This window comes from Denticeps clupeoides, chromosome 17 (assembly GCF_900700375.1).
Source record: "Denticeps clupeoides chromosome 17, fDenClu1.1, whole genome shotgun sequence".
In the NCBI taxonomy this organism is placed as follows: Eukaryota; Metazoa; Chordata; class Actinopteri; order Clupeiformes; family Denticipitidae; genus Denticeps; species Denticeps clupeoides.
The window spans coordinates 7,072,784-7,094,552 of NC_041723.1; the positions used below are offsets into that span (position 1 = coordinate 7,072,784).

General features: G+C 44.4%; 1 protein-coding gene across 1 annotated transcript; it reads right to left on the reverse strand.

The window, feature by feature from the left end:
- Positions 1 to 2,263: 2,263 nt before the first annotated feature.
- Positions 2,264 to 21,756, reverse strand: polr3b (polymerase (RNA) III (DNA directed) polypeptide B). Its single transcript, XM_028958419.1, has 28 exons — positions 20,938 to 21,756; positions 20,764 to 20,796; positions 19,877 to 19,933; positions 19,744 to 19,808; positions 19,592 to 19,667; positions 19,409 to 19,509; positions 19,207 to 19,298; positions 18,890 to 19,007; positions 18,693 to 18,801; positions 16,375 to 16,497; positions 15,002 to 15,118; positions 14,768 to 14,902; positions 13,279 to 13,440; positions 12,995 to 13,195; positions 12,319 to 12,481; positions 11,706 to 11,859; positions 11,439 to 11,513; positions 11,188 to 11,286; positions 10,910 to 11,037; positions 9,070 to 9,279; positions 8,802 to 8,960; positions 8,580 to 8,700; positions 7,967 to 8,109; positions 5,012 to 5,115; positions 4,265 to 4,431; positions 4,077 to 4,190; positions 3,799 to 3,972; positions 2,264 to 2,520 (listed from the first exon to the last, which is right to left on the reverse strand). The coding sequence occupies exons 1-28, from the start codon at positions 20,998 to 21,000 to the stop codon at positions 2,391 to 2,393; spliced, it is 3,393 nt and encodes a 1,130-aa protein (XP_028814252.1). The 5' UTR covers positions 21,001 to 21,756; the 3' UTR covers positions 2,264 to 2,390.
- Between the last annotated feature and the right edge of the window lie 13 nt (positions 21,757 to 21,769).

A 21,769-nucleotide genomic window follows, 5' to 3' on the forward strand; every position in this document is an offset into this window, starting at 1 on the left:
TGCTGATGTTTCATGGGAAACGCTCTGATTTTATAGGAGCCCTGATGGGGGCATGTCATTGATAGGCTGGGCAGGCTGATGAATGGCTTCGAGTCAGATGGGGATGTGGCAAGGCTCACTGGAAGTCTTTTGTGAGGCTGTTTTGAATAAGAAAGGCTCCCTCCCCAGAAAAAAAGAGGCTTAGATCTACGCAATCCTAGCACTGTGGCCTCCCCGTCTTCCATTATAGCATTTAATACGTTTTCATACCCCCTCCTCACACATACAGAGAAACATCCACCCCACCATTTTTAAAGTTCCCAATGTAGTGGACATGATTTTCCTGAACTTTTTTTGTTTTTTTGATGATGACGTTGGTGCCAGACATCCTCAGGAAAGAACCATTCTGGAACGTTCAATAAAAACAAAAAAAATTGTGTTTCATTCCACAGTTTGTTGGAGCATATTTGCCTTTTTTTAAAGTCCATTGCACACTGTGCGCAGAAAGTTTGAGACTTTTTGCTCGCTGAGTTTGGTGCAAAGTGAACTGGGGTGGACATTTTTTCCGCTCGCTCTCCCCTTGAAGCAACCTTATTTTAGTGTGCCTGGGAGGAGAGCATCAGGCACAAAAGGGGAAGTAAAAGTGCAAAGCCTGAGGCTGGGAGGGCTCTGATGGAGTGCCTGTGAGCTGGAGAAGGGAAAGCTGTGATTAGAATATGAATGGAACCACGGGAGGGGGGGAGAGCGAGAGAGAGAGAGGGACAGAGAAAGAGAGAGAGAGAGTTAGAAAGTTGGAAAGTGAGAGGGAATGAAGAAGAGCCAGAGAAAGTGGGAGATAGTATGTGAGTGGAAGATAGTGAGAGGAAGAGCGGGAGAGAGAGAGAGTTAGAGGGGGAAGAGAGAAAAGGGAGGGATTAATGCTGAAACTGCTTGCCACAGCATGCTTAGTGGAGGAAAGTGTGGACACACAGGCTGGAAGGGTCTTAGCCTCTTGACTGCATGGCCAGGGCTTGTTAGCAGTGACACCTGCAAGCATAAGAGTGGGATTTTGCCATCATAAAGCATATAAGTACAATCCATACATTTTTAAAGAAGGTTTTATGGAATAAAATGCATTTTGCCTTAAAACTCACTTATAGATTATTTTATAGTATGATATAAGCAATGTATTAGGTTAGTTATAGCAGTTTAATCAGATTTTTTAAATAGGATTAGTAATTAAACAGTAATGTAGAATTCAATAATAAAATTGCATTCATAGCTCTTTTCTAGCCCTTCCTCAAAGCTCATTAAAGGTGTATAATCTAACACTGCATTACGTCTGTTGCAATGAAAAGCATCTGTCCAGTTCTGGAGTCAGTGGATTCAGTAACTGTGAGGTCCTCTCATTTGTGATTCTTATCTTTTATTCTGGCCGGCGTACTGTGACCTCTTTCCAAAATAGCAAGACCCATATCAAAAAGCACAGCTGCCGGTTACAGCATCAACCCGCCCCCCCCCCCCCAATTAGGCGTTCCTCGGCTTGCCCACCACTCGCCGCATTATCACCAAACCCTGCATTGAAGTGAACAAACACTGCCGCCTCAAACATGCGGGCAGAATGGGTCGAAGGGCAGCAAAGGCCCAATGAGGATCTAATTCATTTTGGTCTGAGAGATAGTAAAGGAAGAGGGGGAAGGGCGCCCCTTTCTTCCGTCGCTCTCAGGACATGTCTTTCTTCCCCGGTCCATGACTGTCACTGTATCATTAGCCCCTCATTAGCTAGGGCAGGTGCAATAGGACAAAAAAAAAAAAAACACCCCTGGAAAAGCATGAGTCACTGTCACTAGCACCGCCACTGGTGCTTTTGTCCAATCAAAGGCTTCCGGTACGGCTTGATGGGTGGTGGCATTGAATTCTGCCCGTCTTACATGAGTAAACGGAACACAAAAACCAACCTCTTTTCTTTTGTCTGTGTTGTTATATTAACGCTTAATCAGCAATGTATAATATCTTTCTATTATGCTGCAACACCAACCCTCCACTCGACCGCCTCTTCAGAGGCTTAAAACACACAAACAAAGCAAGAAAGCAACCAAAGCACATGAAAAATCTTTATTTTTATTTCTGTAGGATCAGGTATACAGTGGTAAATGTAAAACATACTCTGCCAGTGTCTGACAGTGAAGAAAAAAAAAAATCAGCACAGAGCTTCTCACACAAATATATATTTTTCATGAAATTCTACAATGAATGACCCATAGCAGCATTTCCTCTTCTTGAAATGTAAACAGGAAATAAAAAAAAAAAAAAAAAAAAGGCATTCGAGGGCACACACATTTCTGCGTGTGTATGTTTCAATGCAGTATAATATACATGGATGAAGGGCAACCAAACAAGTGCAATCGTTGACTGGACTTCCCGGAAAAGCATCATTCGTTGTAGCGGGAGAGTTTGAGGCGAGGCACAATGTTCATGGACTGCAGCTCCTGGAACAGCAGTTTGCAGGCGTAGGGGATGCGCAGGGACGACACGTGACAGGATGACTTGCAGTAGTGACACCTGCAACCAGACACGCTTTTAAACTGCAGAAAATATCACACATCTGTGAAATAGAAACCATTTGGTATTCATAATCACATAAAATGGCATTAACAGGTAGTGTTTTAGTCAACAAAATTAATGACGAAATATCTTCGTTAACAAATAAATGTGAATAAATTCTAGTCATGTGACAATAGCGACATATATCATTTAATATTGTTGACTAATAAAAACATGGATATAAATAAAAAGTATGGTTTACAAAATAACATGATATTTCCTCTCAATAATTGCATAATATTTTTGTGCAGTATTTCTGTATCCTGTGTCTCCCATTCACAGCATTAATGGGGCAGTAATGGCGTAGCAGGTAAGCAAGCAGATCCATAATCAGAAGGCTGCCGGTTCGAATCCCAAGCCACCAAGGTGCCACTGAGCAAAGTATCGTCCCTACACACTGCTCCCCCAGTGCCTGTGATGGCTGCCCACTCTGGATGCACAGAATGTGTGCTTGAAAAACATGGGACAAATCAGAGCGTCTTCTGTGTCAGGAATGGATGTAGTGTATTCTTGAGTCTATAAGGTTACAATAATATAATAATAATATAACCTTGTTTTAATTAAAGAATGGGTTTGACAAAAAATGTTCTACTAGGTACTTGTACTATATTAACTGGGTTAAAAAACAAAAAGAAGATTACAAAAAAAAAAGAAAAAAAAAGAAAAAAAGATTAAAATACAAAATCATACGTTTTCATAGACTAAAACTAGATAATGGATAATTCTGACTAAAATGCTCAGACTTTTAATCGACTGAAACTTGACTAGACTAAAATTAGTCTGGACGTGACTAATACTAATAAAAACTAAAACGACGGCTTCAAGCAAAGACTAGAATAAAACTAAAATCAAGATTTAAATAAAAAAACTATATAAATAGGATACCCCATACTACCTAAAAACATACTAGACTAGACTAACTTTATAAAGTGAAAGTGAAGTGATTGTCATTGTGATACACAGCACAGCACATGGTGACTTAACCACCACCCTTGGTGAGCAGTGGGCAGCCATGACTGGTGCCTGGGGAGCAGTGCGTGGGGACGGTGCTTTGCTCAGCAAACCTCTGATTACGGGGCCGCTTCCTTAACCACTAGGCCACCACTGCCACATTAATGAATTAATATTAAGTTATAGTTAAGTCTATTTTCCTGAAATAAGTGATTTCACATATGAATAAAGAACAGTCCAATATCAGCCCAATTCAATTTCCGCCCTTGTAATGGCACAACATACCAGCCTGAGTATCCCAGAAGGCCACACTGTCCACACACATCCACCTCAAATGCATCGCTGGAAATCATGAGGCGCTCTAGCAGTAACATGCTTGCCCCATAGCCTATCAGGCAGTCCCTCTCCATTTCACCCAATCGCAGACCACCATCTCTGGATCGCCCCTCCGTGGGCTGCCTGTGTTGCAGAAAACAAAAATTGCACCAGATATGACTGGTAAGACCTACATGCATTGTTTGGAATTTATAGTTCTCCAAGATCACAGCAACAATGTTCCTTACCTTGTCAGCACAGCTCTGGGGCCACGGGCTCTGGCATGCATCTTATCCAGCACCATGTGCTTCAGCTTCTGATAATACACAGGACCAAAGTAGATGTACGCCTCCAGTGGCTCTCTGCAACACGCAAAAAGTCAAAAGTGACCCTGAGATCTACAAAACAACACCCACAACAACAAATGACGCCTTACCCAGTGATGCCGGAGGTGACGTAGTCCTTGCCCTGATAGTTGTAACCATAGCGGATGAGATCCTCACAAACGTCCTTCACCTTGCTGCCCCCGAAGGCTGTGCCATAATGAAAACGGCCATCCAGGACCCCTGCCTTACCCGCCAGCAGCTCAATCAGCTTCCCTACCTGCCACACAAAGCAGGCTGGGTCAGTATAATCCATAAAAGCCATATGGAATTACATAAACCGATAAAGACCATGGGCCATGTGACTACAGCGACCGTATGTTACGAACCTCACGTTCATGAATGTTATACAGCATTCACACGTTTCCACACCAACCACAACTTAGAACCATCACAGTGGGGTCCGTTCTGAAAATGTTGCGTTTTTTAAGAGTCCCCGGTAGGAAGTTTTAGGAAGCTCAAACACTGCTTTGCATGACCCTGCCTCTGTTCTCCACTGGGCCATATAACCTTTGACCTTCCTGCCCCTCACCCCAACCCAGTGGAGCCTGGTGTCAAAAGTGTTCCTCTCTTCAAAATAAGTCCCCAAAAATTATGTTACACATTCTGGGCAGTCTCTACACTACTTTTTTTTTTTTTTTTTTAAATAGTCAATTAAAATATACTAATCTCATACTGGCACACTGGACTTCTGGGACAGTCAGTTAAATATTTGAGATCATAGAAACCACCTGATATAAGACTGGAAATTATAAGAATATAACATAAAAACTGGGTGCAGACGACGTCTTTAGCCTTACAGTCATACGGGAGGGGTATCCGTGTGGGTTCATGATGATATCAGGGCAGATTCCGGAGTCACAGAAAGGCATGTCTTCCTGTGGCACAATCAAGCCACAAACTCCTGGGGTGAGAGAGAGCAAACGCAAACATTAAGATTTCCGTTTATAAGTAAGAAGCTGCAATTGGAAAATGGCTAAAACACCTGGTTAACTAAGCCAACTTCTGGCGCCGACTTAAGAAAGAAAAACTTCTTTTTCAGTAGTGTGTGTTTCCAGCGTCCAAAAGTCAAGAAATCCTTCAAGCAGAGAGGCCATTTGTTCGGTCTTTGGTAAATTACAGAGGCCTACATTTCAAGTTTTTACTGCCCAGTGCTGACGGGGAGAAACAATAAGATTCGCTTCACTGCAGCACAAACAAGCATTCGGGGGTGTTAGAGTCGAACCATTTGAATTTCACATGACGAGACAGAGAGCGGTCACAGGGCCTAAGTGTGAGCGCAAATGTTTGCCGAGGGGCCAACACACTCGCAGTGCCCGGCCTGAGCAAACATATTACTGAGCCATTTGCAAGTGATGAAGAGAACAAGCAGAAGATGCAGGAAGCAGAAGACGGCCACTCAGCCGGACAGTGCGGCCTGGGACAATGCGGCCGAGGCTTCCTGGAGGACTGAGCGTGGATAAAGTGGAGGGGAAGAGACAAACAGCCGGCGCTGCTGAATACAAAGACGAATGAAATCGCTGCCATACTGGAGTCTGACCAGAAGAACTGTGACGAATTTCTCTCTGCGACGGCCAGTGAACAGATTACAAAAACAAAAGGGCGTTAAAGTTTATACTGCGGACGGGACTTTTATTAATCTATGCACCAAAAATAAACATTTTCAGCACTCATCTGATGAAAGGTTTCTGGTAAAAAAAATGTCTGCTGCTCAGATGGATTAAATGGACAGAAATTGGCCTGCTGTGAAGCTGTGAAACGGCCATTCACAATGGAAAACCAGCAGGGTAGTCAGATTCTCCCTTGGTTAGGGTTTCAGGAAATTATACTGGGTTTTAGGGTATTTTCATGTTTTCATTGTGACAACTTTTCTGGATTTTAAAATGTCATGTAAAAATGCATTAGAAACACCAAACACCACAAGTAAAAGTGAAGTGAAACACTGCAGTACAGCACATGATGACACAACAAAACGTGTTCTCTGTATTTAACCATCACCCTTGGTGAGCAGTGGGCAGCCATGACAGGCGCCCGGGGAGCAGTGTGTGGGGACGGTGCTTTGCTCAGTGGCGCCTCAGTGGCACCTTGGCGGGTTGGGATTCAAACCGGCAACCTTCTGATTACGGGGCTGCTGATTACACTGTCCCATGGATCACGTGATCTTGAACAGCCGACAACGTAACAAGGCAACCAGAACAATATATTTAGGATAGATTTTTCCTCTGCCATGATTGTTTTACTGTAGGCTACAAAATCAACATGAACTGAAAAAAAAGGGTTTCTTCTTTGAGGTCTGTGATCAGGTATATTCTCACATGGAGTGCAGGTGTTAGGCCCACCAGCAGGAGGCGCTGTGGGTACAGATGTAGTCCCCTATAATGGGCTCTGATAAGAGAGACCACAATGAGATTAAGAATAAACAAGAAAAATAATAAAATAAAATAGACAAAAAAATGTGAATTAGAGGAGGAAAAAAAGGTGGCAGGAGAGAAGCAAGGAAGAGGGCCGGGGAGCTGCGTTTCCATGGCAGACATGTTTGTTCTATAGGAGTTAATGATGAAAAAGCCATGAAATCAACAGAGAAAAGCACAAGACCAGTGAAGCTCCACAGTCCTTCATCACACACACACACACACACACAAACAGATACAGTAGCTTTAAAAGCAACACCCACCCCAATCAGAAACCCTAAAATCACACCCACTAGCCCTCAGTCAACCCCAAACACACAAGCCCTCCTCACCCCTGCATAGCTGCATTCTACCAAATGACACAATGGGCCCCCAACCCCCTCCACCTCATACACCGCCAACACAGCTGTGTGTGTGTGTGGGTCACCAGTAAATAAGTTACTTATTCTGCTCTGTTGACCAGATCTTATGAGACTAGTCAAGACTGGGCAGGGTAAAATGGCTGGGGATGGAGGGTCATCACTGCCGCTGATCTAAACACACTCAGGCCTCACACAACTCCTTACCACTGCTATGGTTAAGCCACTAAACACACACTGATGGTCTGATTCTTATAGTGAAAATATGATATGATGATTACATATCACCTGCAGGAGCCAGTGGTGTAGACCTTGTATCTCAACACAGTTAGGAATTAATGATATATGTATTTATGGAACTGGGGATACCATTATGCAAATAACATAGAAGTAATACATTTGTAATATAAAAAATAGCAATATTAATGGTCATATGGATACATTTTACAAAGACCAACATTTCGAGCAAATTCTCTAAAACCTTCATTCCAAGCCACAGTGACCCCACATTCACCCCAGAGCTGAGGGATGGTGGGCACACATCACCACCAGGTCCCCTTGCTGCCCATATCGGTGCCTGTTCCTCAACCGGTTGAATTATGCATGGCGCCAGTTAACTTTCTGATTAAAACATCACAGTGCCCCTTTCATTGTGGCAAAGCAGAGAAACAATGGAGGTGGTGAGAGCTTTTTCCCAGGAGCGGCCCAACGCTGCTGTGGTGTAATAAATTTGCATAGTCTGGCTGCAGACAAAAGGCCAATTAATTGAAAAACAGCCCTTCGAGAGCCTGGAGAGGGGGGTCTTCCTGCAACAATTGGCAGTGGAACAGGCATCAGCACACACTTACACATGAAGAGATGAACGAAAAGAAAAGCCACACATAACACGCAAAGAGGAAGTACCGTCCGGTTTCAATTAGACCATTTTGACTGGTTGTGTTGCATGAGGAACATGGACCATATTCACACCTCCACATTTACACACCTTTTTGTCCGTGGCGGCTGCTAAACTTGTCTCCGATCTCGGGACGCCGGGTCTGCCTCAGCAGGATCTTGATGAGAAAAGAGTCTTCGGCGTTGGAGGAGATCATCACCTTCTCGATGTAAGAGTCTGTAGAACCTTTATAACTGCGTGGGGGGGGTGGGGGAGACTCAACACTGAGTAGGAAGACACACCAAAGCAACCTACAAGTACTTGACTGCTCTTTAATTAATGAAATAAATTCATTAAGGGTGATTGGTTAAATGAAGGGGACACATTACGTTTCAAGTTCAACTGGCCTAGCGGTAGCACAATGTTCCACATCTAATGTTCCTCCTATAATGGATTAGTTATGACAGAACATCTATATCCAAACAAATGTAGCTATTCTGGAAAGGGGACTGGTTCTAAAAACGAAATGTCCTTCTCATAGCAGAGAACCAGCGTAACTTTCTCCTACAGGCTCCCAGCCGGAACAGACCAACAGGAGATCTGAAGCTTGAGCCAATTATGCCAGCTGTAAACACCATTTGCTTAACCCACCTTAACCACCCATGGACGACGCCATGAAATGATTCCAGGCAAAAACGGGTGAGCATCGGGGTGGAAAACTCACGTTATTGGCACATCTCTGAACTGTGGCTGGCCCGCTTGGGGGGCAGTGCCCTCCAGTGGCGTCTGGGTTACCGTGGGCATGGACTTATTCACCAGCACCTGCTTATTCTCCACACGCTCACCTGGAGCACAGAGAAAGCAGCTCGCTTTAATCTAGTTTGTAATTTGCATGACTGAATCAACATTACATAACGGCCTACGAGTTAACAATTGCCCCGTATACCTGGGGAACAGATGCCATCCGCATCCAGGATGCTGTGTCTCCAAATCGGGCTGCGTGTGGCTGCATCCAGCATGGGACCCATCACCTTGTCGAAAGTCTGGTTGGTGTATCGCTTCAGGGTGCACTTAGCATTCTTGTAAACCAGACACCTGCCAAAGCCTAAAGAATTAAAACAAGGCCCAATATTAGAGATTATACAGGGGGACGGATAAAATAAAATCCACATTAAAAGACCTGTATAATGTACACAGTGTATCTGCTTTCTCACCCCTGTCCAGCGAGGCCTTGTTCAGCACCAGCGCGTCCTCTATGTCGTAGCCGCTGTAGCTCATCACTGCTACCGTGGCATTCTGGCCAGCTGGAAGTTTCTCAAAGTCGATCAGCTCGATGGTCTTCGTCTTTACCATGGGCTTCTGGGGGTAGGCCAGCAAGTACATCAGTGTGTCAATCCGGTTCCTCTGGTTGTAGCCAATAGTCCCTGGTGTTCAACGAATAAGGATAAGATATTAAGAGCCAGAAAATAATTCATTAATTCTGACTAGTCACAAAAATGTGCTACCAAACGAGATGACAAAACTAAAAAGTGGAAGAATTAAAAACACTAACTGAATGCAAACATTTTATTTGTTCTAAAGCTGTAATGCATTCAACACTTGTCTATAGGATAACTGAACATGAAAAAAGGAAATCCATCGGTTCTTCCTAACTGGAAAAAAACATGCAACAAAAATATAATCGTCCTGAATGATTTAATCAAGCCCAAATTATTCTGATTAACGGAGGTTATTGGCTCTCCTCGCCGTCTGGCAACACTGAATTGTCGTTGTGAGAGAATGGTGTGCATGTGTACCCACCCATGTGTACTCAGCGGTTACGAGTGAAAAGCGAGTGAGTACAGTGGTCTAGAATAGTAATGTTCAGTTACCTTGGTCATATAAAACTCTTTATTCACGCAGGGGGAAAAAACGTAAACAATAACATTCTGATAATAATCAAAAATCATTTTCTGTTTAAAAAAAAAAAAATGCAAAGATGCAATGTTAAAATTTTAAAGGTCCATTTTGAATGAATCAATCCAGTTTACACGTTAAACGCAACGCGGGCACGAACATAACCGCCATTCTATTAAATTTCCACGGCCCCACCGATCAGCACCGCCCTTGCCCAGCATCCTAAATCTCCCGTTTCACAGCCTGTGAATGACATACAGGAAGCAGCCGTGCTAAATATCTCAACAGCCGCAGCTTCCCCACGCCTGAGTGACTTATCCAAGCAGTTTATCTGGGTGTGTTCACAGTGGCAGCATATGCTTAATCCCGCTTTGTCTCAATGGCAGCAGAGGCAGGAGGGTCATTTCTGTGCTGCAGAGCGGCAGGACAGGGCAGGCTGCGGCACAAAAGCAGTCGTCTCCTGAGGCCTTGACATTTGTCACATGCTATTACTTCACAATCAGAGTACAAGCAGAGATCCGGTGATAATGGGTGCAGAAAGAGAATTTGCACATGTATAGGCCCGTCCGTGCCCCCAAACCCGCACCCCCCTCCTCCTCCACAGCATTATTGGGGTAAATGTAGTTACAGAGTGCAGACTTTTCCCCGCCCCCCAACCTTGCCTACTACTTTCTCCACTTCTCACTTTAAAACAGACTTCATCCTTCCATCCCCATGTCTCGGTCCCATTTTTTCCTCTCCATCCTTCTTCCTTCAGTTGTCCCTGCTCCCTCACAGCTGAGCACACTGACCCCACGGACACTGCCAAGTCGGCCTTCCCGGCACAATGAATGCCTGATGACACTCACAGAGATGGCAGGCAAAGGGCCTCTGAGCACACAGCACAAAAGAGGCCTGCACCAGCACACCGTGTTTGATGTGCGCACTCGCGACGCACACACAGACACTCAGACACAAACACTACAGGCCATGGCTGAATGTGTGTATAGAGCAATGGAGAGAGTGAATGGCTGTGTTACGATATGCAAGGGTGCATGCGCATGCAAAATAAACAGGGAGAACAAGAAAAGGGGATCTGCTCTCTGATTTGTGTATGTGTTTTTATTAACATAGTTCAGGATGTCTGGCAATATAATAGCCAAAATAGTCCTCTCTTACCCATAGCCTGCTTGCCCATAGCACACTGGTATGTGTTTCTAGGGGACTGGTTATGGTGGGGGTACGGGATGAGTCCAGCGCACACTCCGAGCAGAGTAAATGGCTCGATCTCCAGATGTGTGGTGGCCCTGTGTTTTGAAAGGCACAAACAAAATGCATGCGCTCAATCGACACTAAGTCGGTGGCACTGCCGCATTGAAAATGATCCCATACCCAATTAGGAACTGATCAGCAGGATTGCGTACAACTTTAAAGTATACACAAGAGAGGCGTCTTACTTGGTGATCATGTGCTCATAGAGAGCAATGCTGCAGTCATTCTCCTCGTTTACGTCCAGATACTCTACAAGGCTCTCATGCAAGAAGTCTTCAAAGTTCCTGAAGACATATACATTAATCAATAACCACTTTACCGCTCTCAAAGGTCAGATAACTAGGAAATAAATGTATTATTGTGGAACACTTATTTCTGATAAGAGCACTTTGAGGTGAAGTAAGAGAAAAAGGAAAGTAACTGGAGCCAGCATTACCTGTATCCCTGAGCCAGCTCCTCTATATGCTTGTTCTTCACTGCAGGCTGGCCCTTCTTCACTATGATATATGGTCTGCAACCAACAAGAAAGCGCTTTACACACATGATCGATTCATTTCCACAATTGCTGGTGACACACTCTTTTTTTTCCAGAATCATGAACAGGGTTTCAGAACAGAATGTAAAATTTACATCTCGTGCTGAGGTTGAAAGTGAAGGTCACCATTAAAACCAGCAGAGCCGGAGAACTTGTTTTTGGTGGTACCTGCAGAGGCGGCCTCCATCTGAGGAGATGTACACACAGCGGTCTGTCAGGTTCGTGGAGATGGACACGAACTCGTTTATGAACCCGGCCCGCCGCATCAGGCGAAACGTGTTCACCAGTTTATGATGGTCGCGGATCACACCAAGAATGTTACCTAGGAACACGCACACAAAGAAACCCAGTGAACACTCGTGGTCCTACAGCACACAAAAGGACTTTGCGGGGGACAACATGAGAAAACCGCCCTGGAGCCATGAAAGACGCGTGTTTGTGTGCGGACGGATTTGCGCTGTGCTGCGCCGCCCCGTGCCGCACTGACACCTGCTGCTGCCGCTAATTAATTTCGCTGGGAAGCAGCTGCTAGAGTTTGACAGCTATCAGGGCTCTGAAACACGTATACATTAATTAATGGAGCAGGAGCTCCCCTTTCCCCACAGGATGTTGGAAGCTAATCTGCGGCGAGCTTTTAAGCTCCGTAATGTTACATGACAGCATGGGGTTCAATGTTTGCTTTTTTTTTTTTTTTTTTTTGGCAATATCTATTTGAAGAAATAGAAGTTGTGAAACATCACTCCATTAGAATCAAGCAGGCGTTTGAAGCAGATGTAGGTACCATTGAGAAAAACCAGGAACACGCTGGGGTAGGACAGTTCTTCTCCGCAAAGCAGGTTGACGTCCTCCACACCAAGGTTGAAGGCCAACTTGATGATGGGTCCATCCTCCATGTCGGTGGTAATGTGGGTCATCAGAGCCAGGTTCTTCACAAGCCCACAGGCCTATCAGACAAGTGGGAATTAGGCACTAGACATGATATAAGAACATATTCCTCGCATGTGAAATGATTGTTTTTAGGAGAACCAGGACACATTAATTTACATTTTTATGTTCCATTTTCCCAGAGGCTGTAAATAGGGACCCTGTATGAGCCTGTTACGTTTTATGCCATAGTAAGCTTGGTACACAATGGAGAAGAAAAGATTAAGAAACTAAAGAACAGTATATAGAACAGAGACTAGTTCATTGCAAGACAATTTATTTGGTTGGTGTGAAAGTTTTATCCATACAAATTCTGTTCCAAATATGTAGGATCATGCTTAGAACCTGTACATTGCAATTGTGTTTCAAAAGCAGAACACTTTCATACAACTTCATAATATTCCAGTAGCTGTTGATGTCCTGCATTCTTTGGCATCAATGTATTTGAAGTATACATACCAATCAGAACATTTTATGAGTGATTCAGTTGTTAGAGGACTAGGCATAGAAGGGCAGGGCTGGCCGGTGCTCACCTCTCCTTCAGGTGTGTCTGAGGGGCACAGCATACCCCACTGTGAGGGCTGCAGAGAGCGTGGGCCGCTGACCTTCCGGGTTTTCTCAAACTGCGAGGAGATCCTGGTCATCATGCCCAACGCTGAGATGAAGGACAGACGGGACAGCACCTGAGTCACGCCCTGCCGGTCCATCTTAAACCTCTTCAAGGACCAGTTGCCCTGCAAGGAGGGACAGAAAAGGAGAAATTATTGAGCCCAAGCATACAGGTTTCACAATAAGGGTGGGCGCAGCCGGGACTCACAGTGGAGATGGCGTTGACCATGCCGTTGGTGATCTGGTCCTGCCTCATGTGCTTCACCACATCGAACTGAGCAGCCCTCTGTTTAGGGATGATCTGGTCGGCAATCTTCTTCAGCTCAGAGTTGAACTTCTTGAACAGATCCTCAAACAGCAGTGACAGGAGCTGGGGAGAGGCGAACAATGAGACTTTAAGCAGATTTCGTGTTGAATTGCATCTTTGCCGCCGCATTCAAACTGCTCCACTCGGAGAGCTCCATCTGGCGCCAACGAGATCTCCGCCCCTTTATCGGCTGCGCTAACCGGTTTAATTAACAGGTGTCCCAGTGCCACGATAAGCTTAACCTGGCTGCTATCCCAGGACACAGTCACTGGTGGCGGGATCTTCTCGAGGAAGCATCCACCCAGCCCGCTCTCTGACACACACACACAACCCATTTGCATACATCAAAACAAGCAAAATTAATAAAGAAAATTAAGCCTTCACAGCGGAACTGGGCCAATTAGTTGAATGTCAGGGAATTGTAATTGGAGATGTGTGTGCGTGTTTGTCGGGAGTGTGTAAGCCTCTACTGAAAGGGGGCCCTGCCGCTCACTTCCCAGTCACCTCCACCCCAGAGCAGGTCGGGGGGGGGCGGAGAAATTAAAAGCCTCAAGACAGACGTAATTACATTATCAGAGCCGGGCGGCTGGATTACCTCAATCGCTGCAGTCAAGGCGCCCACTCTTTTGTCATGGTGCGTTAAAAAAAAAAAAAAGAAAAATCCCAGCACTCGCTGGCGGCACCGGGATTTCCGCATATCTCTTTTCGCCCGACAAAAGCGAGCGGGGCTGGGAACGGAGGATGGGGGACGAAAACAAAAACAGGCAAACAAAGCGGCGAAACAAAAATAATGAAGGTATTAATAAAGAGGAAGAAAGGGAAGGGGGTGTGAAAAGAGAGGCGAAGGCAGTGAGGGAGAGGGGAAGACAAAGCGGCAGGTGAGAGATTAGCCCGGATGGTGACGCCGGGTCACCAATATCTGCTGGCTCGAGCTTGTGATCAGTTATCATCGGTGACAGGCTGTGTGTGGACACGTCACACGCGGCGCAGAAACAAGACAAAAGCGTCCTTTTTCATTTCGTTCACCACATGAAATAACAAAGTTAGACCCACAACTGTTGGGCTTCTAAACTTTCCATTCGGTTCCATCGGTCCTGATTAAAATCTCTCTTTTTTTCATGCAAGATGTGTGAATTATTCTAGGTTTGTACAATTGTAGAGTGGAAAAAATTAAGTGGAAAAAGTTCCACAACCATGGGCTCCTCTAAGGGAGTCCCTAGCATTCAGAAACAGAAAATGATTGGTGCGCACAAAAGCAAGAGAAAGCAATGACTTTCTCAGTTTGCAATTCTAAGAAACGTAAGCTAGCAGCAACCTTCGTGGCAGTCACCAGAAAAACCTTTTCCCTGCAGCCGAGCAGGGAAAACTCAGCATCTGTATCAAATGATACCTGGCCAGCCAACTCCAGACGCTTGTTGCCATAGTAATCCCGATCATCCACCTTATGGCTCCCCTGAGCCAGGATCACCCTTCTCACCATCACCGCCAGGTAAATGCATTTGGCACGAAAATTAAACTCCTTCACCTGAGGCAAGACAAAAAAACAAAAAAAAAACAAATTAGAGGTAAGAAGAGAGTATTCCGATCCTTAATGGCCACAGAAACGCAGCAGCTGCGGACACACCGGGACGTGGGTGAGTATAGTGGAGGCCAGCAGCTCTCTGGCTTCCTCCATCTTCGTTTTCTTGGGTCCTCCCCACATCCTCTGCCTCCGCACCTTATTCCCAATGTACTTTAGTGCCTGGAAAAAAACATAACGAGAGATGCATGTACACTCATAAAAATTGTCTGTTTATCTTGAGGACAATTTATCTATGTACTTTGTTAATTCCTTTTTCCATAACTTTATATGTTCATTTCGTATTTCAAAACTTTTCAAGACCTGGAAAACTCTCTTTTCAAATTCCATGACATTTCCAGGTAATGACCGCGAGAACCCTGAGATTCAATCTGGGGAGGGTCTAGGACATTTACACCGATCAGCTGACTAGGTCGGGGTGATGTCCTCCCACAGATTTCCTACATCTGATTCTAATCCGTGGGGCACAGGCTTCTCCAAATTCAGCTGCTCCACATGATCGCTCATCACCTCTGATCCACCTTAGTGGCTTCAGGGGTCACCAATTCACTAAAGCGCTGTGTCCCCCCCCCACCCTGACCCAACTTCCTCTACTAATGCAGAGTCGTGTCTAAGTTCAACACGTCCTCACACCCACACTTTACACCAGTCAGCAACAGCCATGCTGACTGGGCATCCTTTTGGGCCAAAGGTCACCACAACTCTGGGTACATTTGAATTTAAGGGACCACCCACTCTGAAGGCTGGGGGCACCGTTTGCCAGATGACTGGAGGATGCGGTCAATTTCATTCTGCATTATGGCAAACAATTAAAGATCAGGTTCTGGGTGAAATAATTACACAACAAAAAGGCCAGTCGGTAGTTCTTCTCCAAAACATTGATAGGATAAACTACCAACCAGTTCTAGTTTTAACGAAGACCAACATGTACATGTACCGTATGAAGATGGTGACTTTAATTGTAAGTTATAAGGGAGGGAAAAAAATCAGAGGTGGTTGCTTTCAACACCTCTCACTTTATTTCCAATTATGAACAGTTTTAATGGCTTCTTGAAAATTTGTCAAAATATATGATTTATGACCTCAGTTGTGTTTGATCTGTCTGAAACCACCATGGGCTCGCTGATGTAAACATGAGCGTCTCATTAAAGCTTGCAATGACACAATGAGGGGGAGGTTCATGTTAACACGCATTCAGATCTGCTCTGAGGCGGTTGCTAGGACGCGGGTGCGGCCTTTTACAGAGTCGCCGCTCCAGAATAAGATGTCTCGAGACCGCACCAGGCTATTGATCCCCATGCTGTAACTCTATGAAATCTGTATTTGATAAGGGGCTGCAGAATATTTCAATTACATATGTATAATTAAACATAAACACAAACATTAAATACTTTTGAGTATTAGATAGTCAGCTGTACCTGGGTCTGGGTGAAAATCTGGGCCTTCTGACACTCCTCTAAGCTCGGAGCGAAGGCGGACATGACGTGTTCCTCCGTACCGATCATCTGCACAATCTCCTGGTCGCTCTCCACACCCATGGCCTGGAAAGACAAAATATATGCATTAATCTGCAAACAATATGACCACTGACTTTGTTTATCGGGTTACAGTGGCACCTGGAAGTGGGTGGGATGTATTGGGCAACGAATTAACATTTTGTTTTGGAGGTTGATGCATTGGAAGCAGCGTACAGATTTGAGTGACAATTTGTGACTACTAGATGACTGCAGCTCTTGTTAGAAGATCCTAGTCTACAGTAGCCAGGATGTGCCAAAAGTGGTCCAAAGAAAGAAAAACTGGGAATATGGATCCTTCACTCATGTTATGAGTGAATTCAAAGTGAATTCTAATATTGACATCTTGATGCCAGACACCCCAGCACATCTTCAGAGGTCTTTAGGTGGTAGTAGCCTAGTGGGCAACACACTTGCCTATGAACCAGAAGACCATTATGTCACAGGTTCAAACCCCACTTACTACTATTGTGTCCCAGAGCAAGACACTTAACCCTGTGGTGGGGACTGTCCCTGTAACTACTGATATCAAGTCGCCCTGGATAAGGGTGTCCGCTACATGCCATAAATGTAAAATTTAAAAATTTTGTGGAACCAATTAGGCTTGTGCTCATTAAGTTGATTTGTTCTGATCGGTGTATGGAGACATTATACAGAGAAAAGAGATATTGCTCTTTACTCATCATGAAATGTAAGAAACTAAAAATAAAAATAGCTTGGACAGGAGCAACCCACTTTTAAACCCATGTTGCTATAGAGTAATGAACCCCGGTAATTAGCAAATACAGGACATGCCTAATTAGAGCATAGCTACATGAACAGCACACAATATAGGTGAAAATGTCTGATGCAATAAAGACATTTTAAAAACAATGAAGTTTATGAAGTATGCTACAGCATAGGCATCTAGAGAAGATGAGACACATGGAGGACTGGGGGCAGACAAGCCTCCCTGACATTTGTTTATGCTAATAGGCCAGTGTGGGAACTGAAGTGGTGGGCCCATGGTGCACACAGGTCTATAAGAGGCCTGGAACAGCTACAGGGGGGCAAAAAGTGTGCAAAGCAAACAAACTTAGCTGCCAGTTTAGCAATCTAGTAATTACAGCAGTCAAAAAAAAAAAAAAAAAAAAAAAGCAACATTCCCATATGTTCAGAGACAGCAGTTCAGGGCAGAGATCAGGCCTGTCTGGTGGGGTTGTTGATTCTTCAACAGGAGGTGTAATTTCAAAAAGGTAGTCCCATATTACCCCACAAAAAAGGTGGTCATGTGTTTTCAAAAATATTAATGCAAACTATTGGCGACACAATAACAGAATGCAATGTACAGGTGGTGGTAGTAGCCTAGTGGGTAACACACTCACCTTTGAAGACCCAGGTTCAAATCCCACATACTAACATTGTGTCCCTGAGCAAGACACTAAACCCTAAATTGCTCCAGGGGGGGGACTGTCCCTGTAAATACTGATTGTAAGTCGTTCTGGATAAGGGCGTCTGATAAATGCTGTAAGTGTACAGCAAGATGCCACATGCTTGGCAGAAAAACAATAATTTTGCGTGAATTCAGTAAATCAGTCAAAGCCACTTCATTACCTGACCGCTCATTTCCTCTCTAAAATATGGGGATAACTTGTTTCTGATGCAGTTTGGTTATCAAGTGAACACGTAAAAATAACAAGTAGTGACTATATCGCCCTCTGCTGGCCACAAATTTATAAGCACAGTGCTGCTCATCTACATGTTTAAAAAAAAAAAACATTACATCTTTTTTGCTTTTATATAGGTATATTGGTCCCCTAATACTGTATCTGAAGTCTAATTCCCACAATTCAGCCTTGGTACAGAATTTCAGTGTGTGTAGCTTTAATGAGGAGGAGGGGGGCCTACAGAAGTTAAGGGGGCATTCTCTGAAATAACCTCAACAACACCATTCGCAGGCGCAGACAGGAGGTCATATTTGTGTGTTTTTCCAGAAAATAATAAATAAATCCCCTTGTGATCACATGAAGGGGCGAATTCCAGATCCGGCCGTCTGAGCTGCCGCACTCTTCACACCTGTCGCCATTTATAGCCACTGCAGGGCCATAGACAGGCTGGGGAAACTCGTATCAAATGTTAAATAATCTCACAAAGTGAAATTCCCATGTATAATTATACAAACAAGCCTGGCGACCAAACACATTCAGAAAGGTTCCAAATGAAAGGAAAAAAAGGGTTCTCACCTTGAATATGATGCCGATTGGTGCATCTTCAGACAAGGTGTTGTGCTTCAGGTAGAAGCGTCCCTGTTTGACAATCATGTTGGTCCTGCTCTTTTTCTCATGCGTGGAGCTGTGTGACAGAAATATTAAATATCAATACAAACACGGTGCTGAGACCTGAAAACGAGGCGGTTTCATTAACCGTGGAAATCGCCAACCTAGTAACCGAGGCTCCAACTGCGCCCTTTCTGTCCTGTTCCACGATGATTCGATTCTTTGACAACTGTTCCTGAATGAGGATGACCTTCTCTTGTCCTTTCACAATAAAGTAGCCACCTGTAAGAAATAAAGAATCACACGCAAATCAAATAATATATATATATATATATATATATATATATATATATATATATATATATATATATATATATATATATATATATATATATATATATATATATTTTTTTTTTTTTTTTTTTTTTTAAATGGAAAACCTGCACCAAATTGGGGCAAAATAAGATCAGCAGCCACTTACCCGGGTCCAGGGGGCATTCGTTCAGTTTGGAGAATTCCATGGGAGTTTTCCCTGTAAGAACGCAGTTGGAGCTGCGAAGCATGATGGGCATTCTGGGGAGGGAATTTCACGGGATGCTAATTTTTGCGTACGGATTTGCTGAAGGAGCGCTGCTAATTATTGACAAAACAGTTTTGTGGGATGCGAAGAACGAACGGCGCACCTTCCAATCGGCAGCGCGTTCCGGATGATCCTCTGGCTCCCTCTGGTGTACTCGATGTCCACGGTTATTGGTGCAGAGTAAGTCATGTCCCTCAGACGACACTGCAACACAAAAGCCGCTTTCCAGTCTACGAAGATGACAGCGGCGTGGAAGTATAAGTGGACATTAGGAGACCAAAGGCACCTCGTGTGGGGAAACTGGTCTGGTCACGTTGAAGCTTTCTTCCACATCAGGCATCCCGACATAAATATTGAGGTACCTGGAACACACGGACGACAGCACTCAGGCCGACTGAGCGGAGGACGGGCTTTGCGAAACGTGAAACGGTGACGCACTTCAGGTACCACATTGGATCTGCGTCGCTTGTGATCTTCTCGTTGGCTTTCATGATCTTTTTAATCTGCAAGGGGGAGTCGATTTATTCAGGTCAAGGAGACCAAGACAAATGGAATGAAAATCCCGACTTACCTCCACGTTGATGAAATAGTTGAAGGAATCGATGTGCTGTTTTACAAGCCCTTTCACCTGAGAGGCGGGTCAAATAAAGCACGTTTCAGCGCTGCATCGAGATTCTTTCATCGACTACACGGAAACAGTGTTTTCTTTTTTTTTTTTTTTATAACAAACAAATAACAGCTGTTGACCAATATCCACCCCCCACCCTCAGACACACCCATCAAACAGCAAGAAGAGAAATAAATAAATAAATAAATAAATAATAATAAAAAAGGGGGAAGGGAAGCAGTCTCCTCTCACTGTTGTAGTATTTTACTTTGTATATGCATTAAGAAATAACATGTCTATGCTGGACTTAAACAAGGAGAGCATTTCCTTAATCCAACCATTGAAAGAGGGGGGCTTGTCTGATTTGCACAACAGCAGAATAAGTCTTCTGGCCATTAATGAGGTGAAAGCTACCACCTTGGCTTGAGATTTCGTAACAATTATATCTGGAGGGGGGTCCCCAAAAATAGAAATGTATGGTGTAGGTTCAATCGTTCTATTACATAAAGATGACAAGACTATGCAAATATTTTCCCAGAAATTGGACAATGACTGGCAGTTCCAGAACATGTGGCCTAAAGTAGCTGGCCCTTGGTGACATCGTAGGCATCGTAGGCACTCCGAGCTGGGGAAACCGCGTTTTCTGAACAAGATTGCGATTATTAAATCGCAGAAGAACGCAAGCACGAGCACCCCAGGATATCAGTTCTTGGTTGCCTTCAAACTTACTTTCTTGCTGAGTTAATAACAACGAGTTCAGGGTTGGAGTAGCCTACTACTTGTATTTATATCATTATACAACCCTACAATTCACCAACATACAAATAAATATGTTTAAATCAACAACTTACCTTCAGAAAGGCTGGAAGCAACTTCCACTTTTCCTTTAGAGAAAAAAAAAATTGCTGTTAGGATTTTTTTTTTTTTAATAATTGATGTGTTTTATGCTTAATTATGTGTTTATGTGTCTAATAATTATGTGTTTTTGCTTATATCTCATCAGGCTGGAATGAAGAAATATTCACCTCAACCGTGTTGACAGGAGCCGCAAGCTCCTGGAGACTCATGTCTGAAAACTCCTCTTCCATCGTCAGTAGGTAACCCGCTTCTCTCCAATACAACAACTCTACTCCACACTTACACCCCGGCAGCACAACAACTCTACTCCACACTTACACCCCAGCAGCACAACAACTCTACTCCACACTTACACCCCAGCAGCACAACAACTCTTCTCCACACTTACACCCCAGCAGCACAACAACTCTTCTCCACACTTACACCCCAGCAGCACAACAACTCTACTCCACACTTACACCCCAGCAGCACAACAACTCTACTCCACACTTACACCCCAGCTGCACAACAACTCTTCTCCACACTTACACCCCAGCTGCACAACAACTCTACTCCACACTTACACCCCAGCAGCACAACAACTCTACTCCACACTTACACCCCAGCTGCACAACAACTCTACTCCACACTTACACCCCAGCTGCACAACAACTCTTCTCCACACTTACACCCCAGCAGCACAACAACTCTACTCCACACTAGCACAACAACTCTACTCCACACTCACACCCTAGCCGCTCAACATCTCTACTCCACACTTACACCCCAGCAGCACAACAACTCTTCTCCACACTTACACCCCAGCAGCACAACAACTCTTCTCCACACTTACACCCCAGCAGCACAACAACTCTACTCCACACTCACACCCTAGCCGCTCAACAGCTCTACTCCACACTTACGCCGCACTATCACAACTCTACTCCACACTCACGCCGCACCAGCACATTGCCGCTCTCCACCGGAAGTCCACAAATCACGTGAACATGCCCACGTGTT

What these genes read in the sequence shown, in the direction of transcription:
- polr3b (XM_028958419.1), bottom strand. Translation starts at nt 21,000, where the DNA reads ATGGAAGAGGAGTTTTCAGACATGAGTCTCCAGGAGCTTGCGGCTCCT. An exon ending in TGGTCAACGCCATCTCCACT is followed by an intron (nt 13,196 to 13,278) that starts GTGAGTCCCGGC and finishes CCCTCCTTGCAG; the next exon opens with GGCAACTGGTCCTTGAAGAG. An exon ending in TATGAGCACATGATCACCAA is followed by an intron (nt 11,038 to 11,187) that starts GTAAGACGCCTC and finishes TTCAAAACACAG; the next exon opens with GGCCACCACACATCTGGAGA.